We start from the raw sequence: 17,669 nt of genomic DNA on the forward strand, positions 1-17,669 counted from the left end.
GGGGGAGGTGTTGGAAATATTTTGCTAGCTTGGCACCTGGTAGTGTGGGAAGCTAGGATGTTTAGGTTTTTAGGAGATAGTGTGGGAAACCTGGGATGTTTAGGTTTTTAGATTAGGTTAATTAAGTTGTGAGTTTTGTTATGAGAAGTTGGCCTTGGCTAGCTTCTCTCTAGCAGGCATAATAGGATAATAAATTTGAAGCTGTCTAGGATGATGTTACCCTATGAAGTTATAGCAGTGCTTGTGTGTATTTTGTTAACCAATTAGCAATTGCTTGCTTGCCTGCTTCAAAAGTATAAAGATGTATGCTGGAGAGAAATAAATGACTCTGTTACCAATCAAACTGATTGTTGAGCTCTGTCCACGTCCGCCATGCGACGCAACATGGTATTAGGGCTAGAAAGGCAGTAGGTCCAACCCCTTTGCTAATGATGAGTGGACATTGCGGACTGCAGGCTGCCCCAGAGAAAGGGGGCTAGATGACTGGCAGTAACCACTGAGGGACGGTGGGTATAGAGGGTTGGGATGCCCTTGGGAGAGGAGACCCAGAGGGTGGGGGTACTGCTCTGGGCAGAACCCCAAGGTAAGGGGCACTGGAGTCCAGGAGGGGTATGGGGGGCTCTGAGGCAGGAGAGACACTGGCCAGCAGTGGGCACTCTGCAGCGGGAAAGCTAATTCCCTGACTGACCAGCAGGAGGCGCCGCACTGCTGAGTGCTCAACCAGTTACACTTAAGTTTTAAAATCATGTTTTGAGGACAGAGGTTAGGGGTCAATTGCAGGAGTGGGTGCGTGAGATTCTGTGGCCTGCAGTGTGCAGTTGGTCAGACTGGATGATCATGATGGTCCCTTCTGGCCTTAAAGTCTTTGAGTCATTTCTTAATTTAACAGCATCATCTAAGTGTGAACCAATTGATCAGAACCATTCTCTTCTCAGAGGCTCATCCCAATTTCCATTCCTAGATCCCTTCTAGGTACCTTTGAACTTCCCCAGAATCTCCATTAGCACAATCGTTTTCTGAGAGAAACCACTGACTCGCTCTTCCAGTTCAGGAGAAATCACCTCTGGCTGCTGCAACTTCCCCTTCTCACACCTGGAGGGAAACAATGTCACGTGATTATATTTTACTGTGTGACTTATTATAAGTTCTGGCTAGTGAGTCGCTGCTCTCATGGGCCTGGAGTTAGAATTCCTCGACTTCTCCCAGCCTCAGAGCAGGTGCAACACAGCCCAGGGCCAAGCAACCTTCCCCTCAATGGTCATTAATATTCTTCAACTCTGGTGTGGAGAGATCAGCTCTGGGGACAAAAGGGGAATTGAGTCTCCATGGCCAATTCGCTTCTTGGCCTCCATGCTCTGAGGGTCAGGAGGTTCCCAGGTGACGTGCTGTAGAAATCTGCCTCTAGGAACTAGACTGAGACACCAACTCCCCAGGTCGTTCCACACAGGTCTCTAAACAGTCCTCAGGTGGGAAAGACACTTGATCGCTGCTGCCCTGGGCTGAATAGTGACCAGGGCCCCAGCAGTGACAGGCCCATAGTCCATCCCCACAATCCTGAGGCAGCCAGTCCCCCAGGGATGTGACATCTCCACAAAATACTTGAGCTCAGTCTTTCCCACTGACTGGAGAATTCCAGAGTCTTCTGTACAAGAGTTAGCACCCCAGGATGGAGTTGATCAGAGAGATTTGTATCCAACATGTGATCTCCCCACACAGTTTGCTGTAGAGCCCCGGGGAGATGCGGTGCTACCCTCATCATCAAGCTCTTTCCCAGCATTGTGGAGTGCGAGGGAGCCACATACCTGCTCAAGGTGGTTCTGACATGCTAGAGGAGAGAGAGACAAAAGAATTTCAGTCCTCTCTGACACACACACACACGGGATTCCAGGGAAGGGATTTAGGAAGTATGGGGGAAGACACCCTGCCCTGGCCTCAGGGCCATTAATTTCCTGAGCTAATGGGGCTTTTCCATCTTTCATATCTCTGTGACTCTGCTAAGAATAATACTCACTCAGATGTCAGCAATGCACATGCCGAGTTACACTGAGATCTCTGACTGCTGGACTCCAGTGCTTATGATTCAGCAGCCCGCTCCTCCCTCTGTGGGGGTCTGGCATATTTCTAATGATGAGTGCCAGTTTCCAATTGTCCCTGGGGGTGCTCAACCCCATGCCCCACCTCCACTCCAAACCTTTTCTCATATGCCATACCCCAACCCAACTCTTCCCACTCCCACTCAACCTCCACCCTGTCTCTTCCTCGCCTCCTCTTGTGAGCTGCCATAAATATAAAGGAAAGAGTAACATAAAGTACCTCCTTGCAGCTGTACTGAATCGCTTTACCTCTAAGGGGTTAAGAAGCTCAGATAACCTGGTTGGCTCCTGACCAGAAGGACCGATAAGGAAAGAAGATACTTTCAAATCTGGTGGGTTGGAGGAGGTTTTGTTTGGGCTCTGTTTGTTTGTTCCCTCTCCTGATAGAGAGATAGACCAAGCAGGTACAACATCTCCTGAAAACCTACCTGAAATGATCCATCTAAGATTACAAAAATTCTAACTAAGGCAAGGAAATGTGTTAGGTTATTTTTTTGTTTTAGCTTGTGAATTTTCCCTATGCTAAGAGGTAGTTTTATTCCTGCTTTTGTAACTGTGAAGCTGAGTCCAGAGGGGAGTCCTCTGTGTTTTAAATCTTTTTATTACTCTGTAAAGTTACCTTCCATCCTGATTTTGCAGGTGTGATACTTGTACTTTTTTCTTTATAATAAAGTTCTTCTTTAAAGAACCTGATTGATTTTAGTGTCCTAAAGATAAGGGTCTGGTCTGTACTTACATTAAAGGCAATTGGTTGGTATATTATTCTCAAGCCTCCCCAGGAAAGGGGGTGAAGGGGTTTGTGGGGATATTTTGGCGGAATAGGGATTCCAAGTGACCCATCTCTGAATTTTTGTTTAAAATCAGTTGGTGGTGGTGGCAGCAATACCGTCCAAGGACAAGAAAAGGAACTTGTGCCTTGGGGAAGTTTGTAACCTAAGATGATGGAATATAAGATTAGGGGGTCTTTCATGTGGGTCCCCACATCTGTCCCCCAGAGTTCAAAGTGGGGAGGGAATCCTAACATGAGCACACTCCCTCCCCGCTCCTCCCCCTCCCTCCCAGCATCTCCTGCACACAGTGGAACAGCTGATTGCAGCAGGCAGATGGTGCTGGAAGAAGTGGGAGGAGTTGATTGCCAGGGCTGATGGTGGGTAGCACTGAGGGGGAGAGCTGGCTGTCCTGGAGCACCCAACTATGTTTCTCATTCAGTCTCACCTGTAGGAATTCACTCGCTGGCTTCTGACACTTCCCCTCCACCTCATTTATCAGCTCACTCAGACGGGAAATCTGCTCGGAGAGTTTACTGACATTTTCATTCTGGATCCACACAATCTCCTTGTCCAGCTTCTCCAGCTGGGCCAGCAGGAGTCGCTCTTGTTCCTCCAGGAACTGCTGCAGTTGCTGAAATTCAGACATGATCTTCTGCCTCTCGGTTTGTGTTTGTTTCTGTATGAAATAGGGCAAGGGCTGGTAAGGGACATATGGATGGAGCCCGGAGTCCTTTCATGGAGAGCTGAGTGTGCAGGAGGGTGATTTTCTTTGAAAATCCTCAGATTTCTGACATTTGACTCTACCCTGTGGGTACTAGGCAGGGGATTCTCTCACACCTTCCCTTTTGGCCCCTGTGTCCCTTTGAAAGGGATGTTTCTCTGTTAGTCATGGTCAGCATCTTCTGTTATTTATGGTCTGTGGAAATTCAGACCCAGAGCAGCAGGAGGCAGGACTCAGCATTACACTAACAGAGACATCAGGGGAGCTAAAAGAAACAAATGTTTTAAAAATGCACAAAATGTCTAGACCCAGTGGACAAGCACTTCACGGGGACATTTGTGTGAATTCAGGCAAGCCACAAGGGCTACTCATCAACTGAAATGAAAGCTTAGGGCTTGTCTACACATGAATCAAACCCAACAATCCATGGTCATGGAGAAACACACACATAAGCCCATGTTCACGTAGGCCACACAGGAGTCTGCCTCCAAACAGACCTCCCACTGCCAGTCCCACAGCTGGTTCATAAGAACAGGCACCTACCAGATATTCCCGGCAATTCCCCTCTCCAGTCGCTTTCAATCCCAGCAGCTTTTCTCTCTCTTCCCTCAGAGTTTTCAAATGGGCCTGGATTCTTTCCTGAAGAAACAGAAATGATTTGGGAGGTTTCATCTGGATAGTTGAGAGGTGCTTGGAAGTGGGTGTTTTTCCACCCGAAACCCAAGATGACTGTGGTTCTAATCGCTTAGCGACATCAGGGCCAGCAAGGAGATGAAACCTCATTAACGGAAACTAGGAGAGTGTCACATTCAGACTTGTTACCATTCTGGTTCAGTGTTTCCAGTAATTAGCAAGAGATCTCAATTATACCCAAGCTTTACTGGTATTTGTGAATTGATTAATGGTACAGAGCATAACAGGGCACTGGAGTCACATGGGGGTGAATCAATAAACCTGTTTTTTGAAGGTTTAACAAACAAAGTGATACAAATCTCAGAAGCCACCAGGGTTTCAATATGTGCTGGGATTTCAGCCCTGAAGCCCTGGGGCTGCACTGGTTGGGCAGAGCTGGTCTAAGCACCAGGGCAAAACTCATGAGATGTCGGGAGGCCATTCGTCTGGTTTAAAGCTGCACAGGCCAGTTTTGTGGAGCACTGTCCCTGTCCGGTAGGGACCCAGCACTGGACATGGCTTTGTTTGGTGCAAAAGAGAGACAGGAGACTGAGGCTGCAGGAGGACACCCGTGAGAGTGGGGGTGGGGCTGGGGTGGCACCTTCATGCAGAATGATGCAGGTGGGTGGCACGCTAGAAAAAACGGTGGTGGGTCCACACAGGGTGACTGATACTGGTGAGGACGGACCCATGCAGGCAGGTGTGAGGGTGTCTCGTGTTCTGGGGATGCCTCAATGAGCACCCTAATTAGACAGGATGCAGATTTGTGTAAAGAACAGGTTGGGGGTTGCCCTAATGCTGCCCTAACCCCTCTCCATGGCAATGACCCCTGGGCAGGTACCCCACAGTCCCATTCCCTGGTAAAGATCCCGGAAGCAGTGCATTCTGGGAGATTACAACAGGCTGCCTGGTGGGACTAATGGAACCACTCTGGCTGGTCCTTGCCCATGTACACAACAGAACAGGTCAGACTGGCACCGGTCAGCTCCAGCCTGGGGTTAGTTTTGCTACAATCCAGTGTAATCCCAGTGGTACTTGGCATGGACCTGAGCTGTCTGGAGCCCTTTTGTGTGCGGACTGAAGGAGCTCGGGGTCCAGACAGCATTTAGCCCAGTGATCTCCTCTAGTGCAGGCCGGCAGCATCTGAGATTAACCCCTCATGGAGCAGCACAGGAGTTCAGAATCCCAGTGGGAAATGTCATTGCCCTGCAGGGTCTGGAACCTTTATCAAGGCGTCTTTTCCTCCTAATGGCCACACTTCATCACTGCTCAGTGCTGCTGGGGGTGGGCAGGGGGAGGCAGCATAGCCTAGTGGATAGAACACTGCATTTGGCCTTGGAAAAGTGGGGGTTACACTCAGCTCTGCCACTGACCCACTATGTGACTTTGGACAAGTCACTTCTCCTCACTGTGTCTGAGTTTCCCCTCCCACCCTTTGTCTGTCTTGTCCAGTTAGACTGTAAATGGCTCAGGGCAGGGATTGTCCCTCACTGGGTTTTGTGCAGGGCCCCTTACAATCGAGGTCAGAGCTCATCTGGGGGCTGTAGGGGCTGCTGGGATGCAAATAACAATATTAAACACTGTGACACAGTCAGTAATAACAGACACAGCTTGTAACTCCCCCTCTGCGAGCTGAAAGCAGCACTCTCACACAGACTGCCCTGCAGCTCTTGGGAATCCAGCACCACCTAGAATCAAACCTCACTGATCATTTAACAGCATCTGGGCTGTAGGAAGGTCCCATAGTTCACTAGTGGGAGCTGGGTTTGAAAAGGATTCAGCTGCTCAGAGAAAAAACTCCCCCCCCCCCCCATCAGACAAATTTAAAATCTTCCTCTGTTGCTTTCCTTGTGAGGCTGGAGTATCGTTTATGTGTATATCCGCTTTCATGCAATGTAGGCTACACACAGCTGAACGATGCAGTTACATACCTGTGTCAGGCAAGGTCGCCAACAAACGAGGCAAAAGGGGCTGCTGCCCTGGGGTGCGGTGATTTAAAAGGGCCCGGGGCTCCTGGCAGCCGCCGCTGCTCCTGCAAAAACCGTGGTGGCCAGAGCCCCAGGCCCTTTAAATCGCTGCTAGAGCCCCAGGTGATGTGGCCTGGGCAGTGCTGAAGGGCTGTCTGGGGTAGGCTAGCCCCAACCCTGCCCCTTCTCCCTGAGGCCCTGCCCCTTCTGGAGGCCTGGAGCTGCCCCTCCCTCCCCGCGTCTTGCCCAGAGGCCTGGCAAGTCTGTCAGCAGCCCTAGTGTCAGGCAACTTGTGATGCCATTAACCTGTAATTAAAATCCAAAGTTATTACCCATGAGAGTGAACAGCAACTCTGTATCTTGTGCTCCCGGACAGCTTGCTTGATGGGAACCACCGTGTGAGCTCTGTGAGCCCAGGACAGACGCGAAACCCGACAAATTGAACTTAGATCCTCTTCACACAGAACAGTTTCAGAGCCTCTTCCTGATGTTCCCCACACACCCTCTTCCCTCCTGCCCCCTGTGCAGCCTCTAAACTCAGCTGTTTCTATGGGGGCAGGACCCCAGACCCCGAGCACCCCCAATCTCCCACTCACCCGCTAAGTGGGCAGAATGTGTCCCCAGCCCCCCATGGCCCCGGAGCACGGGGATGGCGCGTGGCCCCAGCCTGCCCCAGCCTAAAGCCCAGTCAGCCCCAGGAGACTGAGGATTCGAGAGCCATGGCAGAAGGAGGGGGGGTGTCTGGGGGCAAAGTGTGGGTGGGGCTATGCCTGGCAGTTTGGGAAGGCATTGCCTTCCCCTGCTTCTGGTACCCGCCGCCCATGCTGTCAGGGGTGTGGTGAGCGCAGCTCATGTCTTCCATGCTTGGCCGGGCAGCACCATGGATACATCTTGCTTCAGTCCTGTGTGTGAGGAAAGTGCCTCACATGGAGCTCTAGTGCCCATGTCTCCCTAATGACAGGCTGGGTGCCTGCCATCAGTGGCCAAGGCTCCCTGCACCTGCCCAGAGGAAGGAGCCTGCAGGGCAGAAATTTAGGAGGATCCAAAGATCAGGGAGAAAATCTGGGAAATTAGGAGATTCTGTGACTCTGAGAGACTGAGTCTGAAAAGGAAAGAGCTGAATTAACCCGGATCCACGTGTGTCCTACCTTGTATTTCTGGGCAGCCTCTTCTATGAGAAGCACCATGTGAGATCTATGCTCTGAGGATCTCTCACAAACCACGCACACGGCTTCCCCGTCCTCTTCACAGAACAGATCCAAGGCTTTGCCGTGTCTCTCACACAGATTCTCTTTTCCTCGTTTGAAATCCATTTGTTTGATTTTTTCCACTATATTTGCTAGCTGATAATTACTCTGGAAAGCCCCTTTCCAGATTCGGGCTCTGCAGCTGGGGCAGCACAAGGGGTCAGAGTCCTGCTCTTCCCATGTCTCACAGTACTGAGAGATGCAGCTTCGGCAGAAGTTGTGCCCGCACTGTATGGTGACTGGGTCCGTCAGATATTCCAGGCAGATGGGACAGTTGGTTTCCTCTTGGATTTCCCGTACAGGAGTCCCTGAGGCCATGGCTGCTGGGATCTCTGGGCTTCTGTTCTCTCTGCTTCTGCTCGGGACCATAAATTGTTATGTAGCTAGTGGAAAAATATAAATAAATTTATAAAATGTTAGTTTTTATTCCATTCCATTTGTTTTATGAAAGACATTCTTTTCAGTTGATTCATTAAAAAACAGAATTGTAAAAATGAAACAAAAATAATTTTGTTCAAAAGTAGTGATGAAAAATAATTTCCATGGGTTAACCATGCCCGCAGATTTGCTCATGAAAATGAGGCTTTTCACACGGCAGAGAACAATCTGTCTCAAAATATGTTACACTGCCTCTTTCACAGGCATGTCATCAGACCTTCCCCAAACACAGAACCATAAATCACCCCTGCTACCCTCTATTCCAGGGGTCAGCAACCTTTCAGAAGTGCTGTGCCGAGTCTTCATTTATTCACTCTAATTTAAGGTTTCACGTGCCAGTCATACTTTTTAACATTTTTAGAAGGTCTCTTTCTATAAATCTATAATATATAACTAAACTATTGTTATATGTAAAGTAAACAAGGTTTTTAAATGTTTAAGAAGCTTCATTTAAATTAAAATGCAGAGCCCCCCAGACCGGTGGCCAGGACTCTGGCAGTGTGAGAGCCACTGAAAATCAGCTTGCGTGCCGCCTTTGGCACACGTGCCATAGGTTGCCTACCCCTGTTCTACTCCATAGCTCTGCAGCCACAAAAAAATACAAGGCAACGTGAACTTGCCCATGGGATACCAATGTTACCCTGGATACACACAATCAGTTAGGTACCAAAGTCCCTGTTTAAGATGCTTAAGTGTCAGTTTCAGAAACACTTCAATGCAGAAAATACCTAATGAATCCTATAGGTGCCTAAACTCACTCAGTGCATTGGTGCCAGATCCAGGAGGGTCCAGGGGGGCCATGGTCTCTGCACCTTTTAATATGGGCACGAAGCAGCAGAGGCAGGGGCTGTGATTCGCAGTGAAGGAGCTGATCACGCCCTGCCCACTGTTCCTCCTCTTCCCCCCCCACCCCCCCACACCCAGGTCCTGTCCCCTGGCCAGGCTGGAAGCCAGAGCCAGGCTGTGGTAAGAGCTGCCCAGGGAGCCTGGGCTGCTGTGGGGAGCCCCATATCCTCCACCTGCCCCAAGGTGCAGGGACAAAGGTCAAGGGCTGCTCTCAGGCATCTTGGCGGCTGCCCAGGACAATGGAGTTGTAAGGATCAGGCCTTTTTCTGTAGCCTTATTGTAAGGCCTAAAGCCGAAGGTCTTCGTCTGCAGCCAGATTAGAAGAGCAGCAGCCCTTAGCTGAGAAGCAGGAAGTCACATCCTCACATTCCATCTAAATGACATTCAAACAATATAATATCAGGCTGTTAAGAAGGAGGCCCTGTCCTAATGGCCCCCGCTGTCACCAGATAAGGAAACAGATCTTAAGATGGTTAAAGACAACTTAGTTTGATAAGTAATTTCTTGTCAGACAGAATGCTGTCAGTAGTTGTAGTTGTGAAATCCTCATTTCTTTATTGTTTTGTCTTTATGGTCCCCACTTCCCTATTGTTTGTCTGGAGGGTCTTTGTCTGGTTGTTTGATAGTTTTTGTTGTATAATTAATTTTGCTAGCTGTAAATCAGTTAAGGTGGTGGGGTATGATTGGTTAGAGAATTTTCTTACACTATGTTAGGATTGGTTAGTAAAATGTTACTAAAATGATTGGTTAAGGTAGAGCTAAGCAGGACTCAGGTTTCACTCTATAAACTGGGGTTCAAAAGGAAGTTCTTTGGGGAGCCAACTCCAGGACACGGCCCCAAAGATCAGAGCTGCCAGACCTCAGCACTCTGCCAATGACACCGTGCAGAAACTGGAGTCCCCCAGATGGACCTGATCCTGACTGGCCACCAAGAAAAGTTCATCTGTCTTAGTGGGAGTGGGGAGCATTGTATGCTTAGCGTGTGTATTCTGTTTTGGTGATTGTTAATAAATAGAGGTTATGTAGGATATTACTCTGTAAGGCTCTTTCACTGATAAAAGACCCCACACACCTGCAGAGTGTAAGGTTACGCCTGAGCCCTAGGAACGAGTGGGTGCCCCTAGAGTGTGTGAGTAACAGAGAATTTTGTGAGGGTAACAGAGTGTCTGGGGCTCCCCACAGAAGCCCAGACTCCCGAGGTGGCTCTTACCACTACCCAGCTCTGGCTTCCAGCCTGGGCAGCACCTAGGTCATGGGTGGGGTCACGGGCAGCTCATGACCCTGTGGCTGGGGGAGGCTAGCCCCCAGCCCCACCCCTTCTGGCCAAAGTGCCACCACTTCCGGGAGCCTGGAGCCTCCCCCCACCCCAGCTGCCAACACCCATCCCAGGCTGGCTAGTGCCCGCAGCACCACCCCCACCATATGCTGGGGCAGGCGGAAGTGCTGCAGCCCCCACCCTGAGCCCCTGGAGCCCAGCGGCTCTGCCGAAGCGGGGCCCTGGGAGGTGGAGTGTGGGTGGGGCCATGCCTGGCCATTTGGGGAAACTCAGCCTCCCCCAGCCTCCCCTACCCAGTGCCAATGGGTGGGGCCCCATCTGGTAGCCTCCTGTGAGTATGCCTAAAGGATCAGGCCTTGCAGGCAAGTTCACACAAAACACCTGGGGGCAGGGGGAAGATAAGAGAGGGAGAGAGGAGGAGCCTCCCTCATAACTTTTATCCCAGAACTTCGGGCACTGCCCTGAGATGTGGGACCCCTCTGCTTCAAGTCCCCCCCAACTTCAACATGCTGCCTACACGACTGTTTTAGAGCACTAATGCAAGCGCCAGTTTGTCGACCCAGGCGGGAGGCTCAGAGCCATGGACTGTGTAGACGTACCCCACGGGCTTCTCTCTCCTCGTTCTTTTTTTTTTTTAAAAATAGGAGTTTAGGCACCTAATTTGGGCTTTGAAGTTCATAGTGATTTTCTCATACCTAACACTTATACACGGTGCCCCAGACCAGAGCCCCCTGCTGCACCCCAAATCCCTCATAGAATCGTAGGACTGGAAGGGACCTCACAAGGTCATCAAGGCCAGTCCTCTGAACTCATGGCAGGACTAGGTATTATCTAGACCACTGGTTCCCTACCAGGGGTCCGGAGCCGCCTAGGGGGCCTTCAAGCAGGTTTCGGGGGGGGCCTTCAAGCAGGGCCAGCATTAGACACGCTGGAGCCCAGGGCGGAAAGCTGAAGCCCCACTGCATGGGGCAATGCGGCTTCATGAGGGTCCCTGTGGCATGGGGCCCCAGGCAACTGCCCTACTTGCTACCCGCTAACACGGACTCCAGCTTTTATATGCAGAAAACCAGTTATTGTGGCACAAGTGAGCCACGGAGTTTTTATACCATGTCGGGGGAGCCTCAGAAAGAAAAAGGTTGAGAACCTCTGATCTAGACCATACCTGACAGGTATTTGTCTAACCTGCTCTTAAAAATTTCCAGTGAAGGCGATTTGACAACTTTCCTAGGCAATATATTCCAGTGCTCAGCCACCCTGACAGTTAGGAAGTTTTTCCTAATGTTCAACCTAAACCTCTCTTGCTGCAATTTAAGCCCATTGGCTTCTTGTCCTATCCTCAGAGGTTAATGAGAACAATTTACCTCCCTCCTCCTTGTAACAACCTTTTAGGGACTTGAAAACTGTGATCATGTCCCCACTCGGTCTTCTCTTTTCCAGACTAAACAATCTTCCCTCATTGGCCATGTTTTTTAGACCTTTAATCATTTTTGTTGCTCTTCTCTGGACTTTTTCCAATTTGTCCTCATCTTTCCTGAAATGTGGCACCCACAACTGGACACAATACTCCAGCTGAGGCCGAATCAGCGTGGAGCAGAGTGGAAGAACTACTTCTCATGATGTTTGCTTTTTTTGCAACAGTGTTACACTGTTGATTCATATTTAGCTTGTGATCCACTGACCCCCAGATCCCTTTCCACAGTGCTCCTCCCTAAGCCGTCATTTCCAGCCCCAGAGCCTGCAACTCCTCCCACCCTGCTCTCCAATCCCCTCGGCCACAGCCTGGAGGTCCCTCCTACATCCCAAACCTCTCAGCTCTGGCCCCACCCCAGAGTCCTCCTGCCCCAGCCTGGAGCCCCCTCCTGCACCCTGAATCCCTTGTTTCTGGTTCTACCCTAGAGCCTGCATCCCCAACCAGAGCCCTTACCCCTCCTGAGCACTGTGAGAGGGGCAGGGCCAGTGCAAGGATGTTTTGCACCCTAGGCGAGACTTCCACCTAGCACCCTCCCCTGTTCCCGAGCCCCTGTCCTGAGGCACCCCACCCCCCGCCTTGAGGGCCCACCCTATGGCAGCTCCCCACCCCCCATCGAGGCACCACCCCCCACCCCAGCTCACCCCTGTTCTGTGCACGAGCACGGGTACCCCGAGCACACCGTCGCTGCTTCACTTCTCCTGCCTCCCACGCTTGCGGCGCCAATCAGCTTAGGTGCCGCAAGCCTGGGAGGCGGGAGAAGTGAAGCAGCGATGGCATGCTCAGGGAGGAGGCGGAGCAGGGCTGAGCTGTGGCAGGGAGTTCCCCTGAGTGCCGCCCCTCCCTCCTTACTTGCTGCAGGCGGCCCTTCCCGCACTCCCCTGCCCCAGCTCCCTGTGCTTAATGCCGGCGGCGACCGAGTCAGCCAAAGATCCGGCCGCTGTGGTCGCTGCCGAAGAAAATCCTGCCCCCCAAATGCTAGTGTCCTAGGTGACCGCCTAGGTCGCCTAAATGGTTGCACCAGCCCTGGAGAAGGGGTTTGGGGTGCAAGCTCTGGGTGGGAGTTTGGGTGCAGTAGGGTGCAGGCTATGGAAGGAGTTTGGGTGAGGGGTGCAGGCTCTGACCTCCCCCCCCCCAGTTTAACCACGGCTCCCACCCCCCACCCCCGATTTTTCCCCTCCAGCTCCTCTTCTGCTGCTACCTACAGTTGCTTGATCTCCCCTGGTCAGTACATTTCTGCCCCCTGCTCAGATCGTGACACTGCTCTGCTGCAGGAGGTGCCAACTTTCTAAATTCCCAAGGGGTGCTCGACCCCTGCTCTGTCCCAGGCCCTGACCCCACTCCCTCCCTTCCCCAAAGGCCTCACTCCCAACCCGCTTCTTCCTTCCCCGACTCCACCCTGCCTCTTCCCGCCCCACTGAAATCCAGAAAACCTCTGCCTGGAGGCCTTTAACTCTACAGGCACCTAAACTCACTCAATGCCGAGTTCATTTCTATGGTAAAATTCCCTAAGGTTCCTAAATTTCTGTTTCTGGGCCTGGGCACTGCTGCCTCACTAGGTGTCCAGACACCTGCCTCACATGTAAACCCCAGAAGGATCCTCCAAGCAGAAGACAGGCAGCAGAAAACCTGTGGGGCCAAACCCTGTAGAATCCAGAATGATGTCATAAAAATCCTGCTTTGGCTGAAGCCACACTTTCAGGTGAGAGACGATCCTGTGTGAAAAATGTCAACACGCTGTAATTACGGAGGGCTTTAGCTGCAGAGGAATAGAGATCTCTAATAGAGATCGTTCAGATTGTTCATGTTTTAAAGAAAACTATTTGGACTATTCAGTAAGGAAATATAATTTCCTCAATTCTCCTGTTTCATTTTCATTAAGCTAGAACAGAAATTATGTTGCTCAGAGGAAACAAATTGTCTCTCACATGGGGGAGCACGTTACTCGCTGTTATTCTGGTCTTACTCACAGAGATCTGAGCATTGATAACGTCCCTGTGCAGATGTATTGGTGAGTAACAATGGCACCTACCAGCAGTTCCTGCATTTTCCTTCTCCCCACTCTAGTTAAACACCATATTCTCATCTCCCTCTTTCTTCAAACTCCCCAAACAGCTTCACATTTGATTCTAAGAGGAGAAAAGTTGCTCTGTGTTTTGGGGATTTTACATCAGGAACAAAATTGATCAAGATACTATGGGCCTAGAGAGTCACAGGAACAGCCCTGCAACCCACAAAGCTGAGTGAGGGGCCTGGACTCCCTATACAACATCCCTCTGGTCGGCATCTCCCATTGGCTGGCTTAGGCAGCTCCCTGCCTGGCACGCTGGCTTTTGTGTCACCCATTCTAAGGCACTTACATCTCCCCATCACGCAGGGTTTGTGGCTCACGGTGTGGTCCCAGTGACTTTCTAGGCGGCTGCAATTTAGACCTAGTGACATTCAGCTTTGTAATACCTGAGCCCCTTCATGGATCCCGCTCTTTGTCTCCAACTCAGAAGGAGAGAACAAAATCTCCCAGCATGCAGCAGGCTCATGAGGCCAGGGGCCCTGCCTGCTTTTCCTGAGCCCAGATGGCCCCCAGGACTCCCAAGGGAAGGGTGAGCTAGTGAGAGGCACTGCAGTTAGGTTGGTCATTTTGTGCTACATGATCTGAACTCTTTTGTGCTTTATCTGGTTAACTGGGGCTGGGGAGACAGATTTCCTGCTTTCGTAATTATAAAGCATCCCCACTCTGAACTGACTTAACACACACAGAGCTGAGCTTTTAATAATAATAAATAAATAATAATAATAGAAGAAGAAAGCATTACTGGGCCGACCCTAGGTACCGCTGGGGAGCCGGGGGGCGCACAGGGGCTGCCGCTCGCATGCATCTGTTGCAGGAGCCCCACAGAGAACAGACCCAGCCCAGCCAGGACTCTGGCACCAGCCCAGCTGGGGGCATTTTCACCCTCATCCCACATCACTGTCCTGTGCTTCTGACCCCCCCCCCCCAGCATTGCCCTGCAGCCTGTGCCTGGGATGCACTTGGGCGCACAGCTGGATGCCAGGGGGTGTGTGAAAAACATCACCGGATTCAGGGTAACCATAGGTGGGTTTTTTAATAACTTCAGCAAAAAAAAAATTTCAAGTCACCCCTGCCAGGACCCCTCCGAGAATGTTTGAATTAGGCCGGGCCCTTCCTAAAGCCGGCCCTGACTGTAACTGCCAGGCGAGCAGGGCAAAGGCAGGTAAATCAACGCTGCAGCTACTGCTATTCCCCCTCCCCCCAAACCACAACCCACCTGCAGGGAGCCAGCGGCAGACACGGGCTGGTGGTGAGCGCAGGAGGGAGACGGGGGGCGGGCAGTCAGCAGCCCCCACGAACAAGTCAAGGCCCCCGCACCCGAGCCAGGCGCCCGCAGCAGCCACGTGGCGCCGCAGGAGGAGCGAGGAACGGGGCCAGCAGCAGCGGAAGATCCCAAAAGCGAAACGAAAAATCGCGCAGGCGCAGTAACGCCCCTTTAAAGCTTTTTTTAAAGCCGATTGGGTAACCGGGAGCCAATCACGCTCTCGGGAGGGAAATTAAAAACCAACCAACAGAAGAGGCAGAAGCCCCGCCCCCAGGGGCAGCCCCAGAACAGGCAACATTCGCTGCAGGAGAGAAGCCGAGCGAGGCCGGCCGGGCTCTGCCTTAGCAGCTCCTGCAGCAGCCGCCGGGTGTTTCCCTTCCTGGGACTGACTCGGCTGCTGCTGGGCGGGGAGGAGCCCCGGGAACATTGCAGCCTGCGGGCGTTTGTGTGACGTGTGCCCCCGGGCCCTGTGGCTGGGGGGCATCCGCCTATCGGGGTGCCCTTGAAGGAGCAGAGTCTGTGTGTGTCTGAGGAGGGATTGTCAGTATTCACTGATCTCAGTGTCTATCACTGCCAGTTTTAAGCATTTTTTCCAAAATTTATTGAGTTAATTTTTCACAATTTCACTGGTACCACCCCACACACCCTAGGTGCTGAGTTTTGGTTTTCCCAGTGGGTGCCCCATCCCGGCTCTGCCACCTTCCAAGGTCAAGCCCCCACTTTGCCCCACTCCACCTCTTCCTGCCCCTGCTCTGCCCCCCTCCCTCTAGATCCCCGCCCCCCCAAGTGCCTCCCACCTACTGCTCACTCCTTTATGCCCCATCCTGCTTCAAGGGTGAGATGTGTGTGTTGGGGGGGGGCTCAGCATCCTCCCAAAACTGACAATTTTCAGCATATTTATACACTGCCTTCATATTGTAGGTATTGAATGTGTGTATATCACTGGTATCCTAACAATGTCGTCATTAAAATAGTAGAACTACATCATTACATTACCATGAATTACAGAGTATTAGAATAATTACACTCAGATACAAGCTGCCTTCACTAACACCCAGTGGTGAGCTGGAGCCAGTTCACGCTGGTTTGCTGAAACCGGTTGTTAAATTTAGAAGCCCTTTGTGAAGGATAACCGGTTTTAAAAGGACTTTTAAATTTAACGACCAGTAAAGCTCCAGCAGTTCCCTGCCCCCAGCCCCAGCTCACCTCTGCTCTGCCTCCTCCTCTGAACTCTCTGCCCCGCTTCTCCCCTTCTCGCCCCCCCCCCCCCCGCTTTCTGCAAATCAGCTGTTCGCATGGGAAGCCTGGGAGGGCTGAGAAACAAGCGGTGGCTTCGCGCTCAGGTTCAGGGAGATGGAGCGGAGGTGAGCTGCTGCGGCGGGCGTGAGGAGGGCCACAGGCCATGGCAGGTAACCCCCTGCTCCCCCCCAGCTACACTACCCCACCCCTAGGAGCCAGAGGGACCTGCCAGATTCTTCCCGGGAGCCGCTCCAGGTAAGCACTGCCGGGACTCCCCACCTCATCCCCGCAGGTCCCTCTGGCTCTTTGGGGCGGGGCGGGGTGGGCACCCACTACGGTGGCCCACGAGACCCTCCTGCCCGGCCCCTGAACTCCCGGCCAGGGAGGCTAGTCCCTGGCTGTTCCCCATCCCCTGCAACTTCAGCTCGCTCCGCCGCCGGCACATGCTCTGGGCGACGGGCTGCGAGCTCAGCCTGACCCGGTGCTCCAGGCGCTGCAACATGGCGACTCGGCCCGACTGGAGCCAGGTGCTGCGTGGCCCGGATCCAGCCGAGCGACGTGACCCAGCTCCAGGCGCTGTGAGGCAGCGGCCCAGCCCAGCTTCAGGTGCGCGGCGTGGCCCAGCCTGGCTCCAGCTGTGTGGTGCGGCCCAGCCTGGCCCGGCCCAGCTCCCGCGGTGTGGCCCTCCTCTGCCCAGCTCCAGCCATGCAGCCTGGCCCGGCTCCAGCCGAGCGGCGTGGCTGTAGCTCCACCAGCCACCTCCAGGCAGCGCAGTAAGGGGGCAGGGATCAGGGAGGGGGTGTTGGATAGAGGGCAGGGGAGTTCGGGGTGGTGGGGGGTGTGGATAGGGGTCAGGGCGGTCAGAGGGCAGGGAACAGGGGGATTGAATGAGGACAAGGGTCCCAGGGGGACAGTCAGGAAGGAGCAGGGGTTGGATGGGGCAGTGGGAGGCAGTCAGGGGCAGGGGTTCCAGGGGCAGTCAGGGGTGGTTGGATGGGGCAGGGGTCCCGGGGGGCCATCAGGAAAGAGAGGAGGGGTTGGATGGGGTGGTGGGGAGCAGTCAGGGGACAGGGAAGGGGGGTGGATGGTGCAGGGGTCCGGGGGGGGCGTCAAGGAATGCGGGGGGTTGGATGGAGCAGGTGTCCCGGGGGCAGGCCCGACCCCCTCGTGGGGTGAGGAGGGAACCGGTTGTTAAGATTTTGGCAGCTCATCACCACTAACACCCCTGTGTAAAGACACTGTGTTCACTCTGTGCTTTACTCCTGCTTAGTGCCTGTTTGGGAGCTGAGGACCACTGATGGCTGTGGGAAGAAGGTGGATGGGACGCACAAGCAGGGGGGAGTCTTTCCCGGCTCCTTCCTCTTTTCTCCTCTCCTTTCCTATCGCTCTCCCTGCCCCTTTCCCTCCCTCTTGTTTCTTCTCCAAGTCCTTGCTCCCCTTCCTGATGTTTGCCCCTTCTTGCTTCCCACCCATGTCCTTTTACCCATCTCTCTCTGCTCCTCATCTCCTGGTGGCTCTGTCTAGTGCCTGCTCCCACCAACACACTCAAAGCAGCAGAGGAGATTCCCCTTCCTTGGGGAGGAAGGGTGGCCCAGTG

At 52.7% G+C, this 17,669-nt stretch overlaps 2 protein-coding genes across 3 annotated transcripts in view; both read right to left on the bottom strand.

The window, feature by feature from the left end:
• Positions 1-17,669, bottom strand: part of LOC123344867 (zinc finger protein RFP-like) — a 70,531-nt gene that overhangs the window by 11,280 nt on the left and 41,582 nt on the right. The window lies entirely within an intron of this gene.
• LOC123344890 (tripartite motif-containing protein 26-like) overlaps positions 1,104-17,669 on the bottom strand; it is a 41,992-nt gene continuing 25,426 nt past the window's right edge. The window contains exons 2-5 of one of the 2 annotated variants that reach the window (XM_044981385.1): positions 7,372-7,825; positions 4,128-4,223; positions 3,309-3,539; positions 1,104-1,825 (exon numbers count right to left, since the gene is read on the bottom strand). In XM_044981385.1, the coding sequence (XP_044837320.1) occupies positions 1,463-1,825; positions 3,309-3,539; positions 4,128-4,223; positions 7,372-7,788 (1,107 nt within the window). In that variant the 5' untranslated portion in view covers positions 7,789-7,825 and the 3' untranslated portion in view covers positions 1,104-1,462. Of the gene's footprint in view, positions 1,826-3,308; positions 3,540-4,127; positions 4,224-7,371; positions 7,854-17,669 lie in introns of both variants that reach the window. The other variant, XM_044981384.1, reaches the window with a different exon arrangement.

Source organism: Mauremys mutica, chromosome 12, assembly GCF_020497125.1.
Source record: "Mauremys mutica isolate MM-2020 ecotype Southern chromosome 12, ASM2049712v1, whole genome shotgun sequence".
NCBI classification, from domain to species: Eukaryota; Metazoa; Chordata; order Testudines; family Geoemydidae; genus Mauremys; species Mauremys mutica.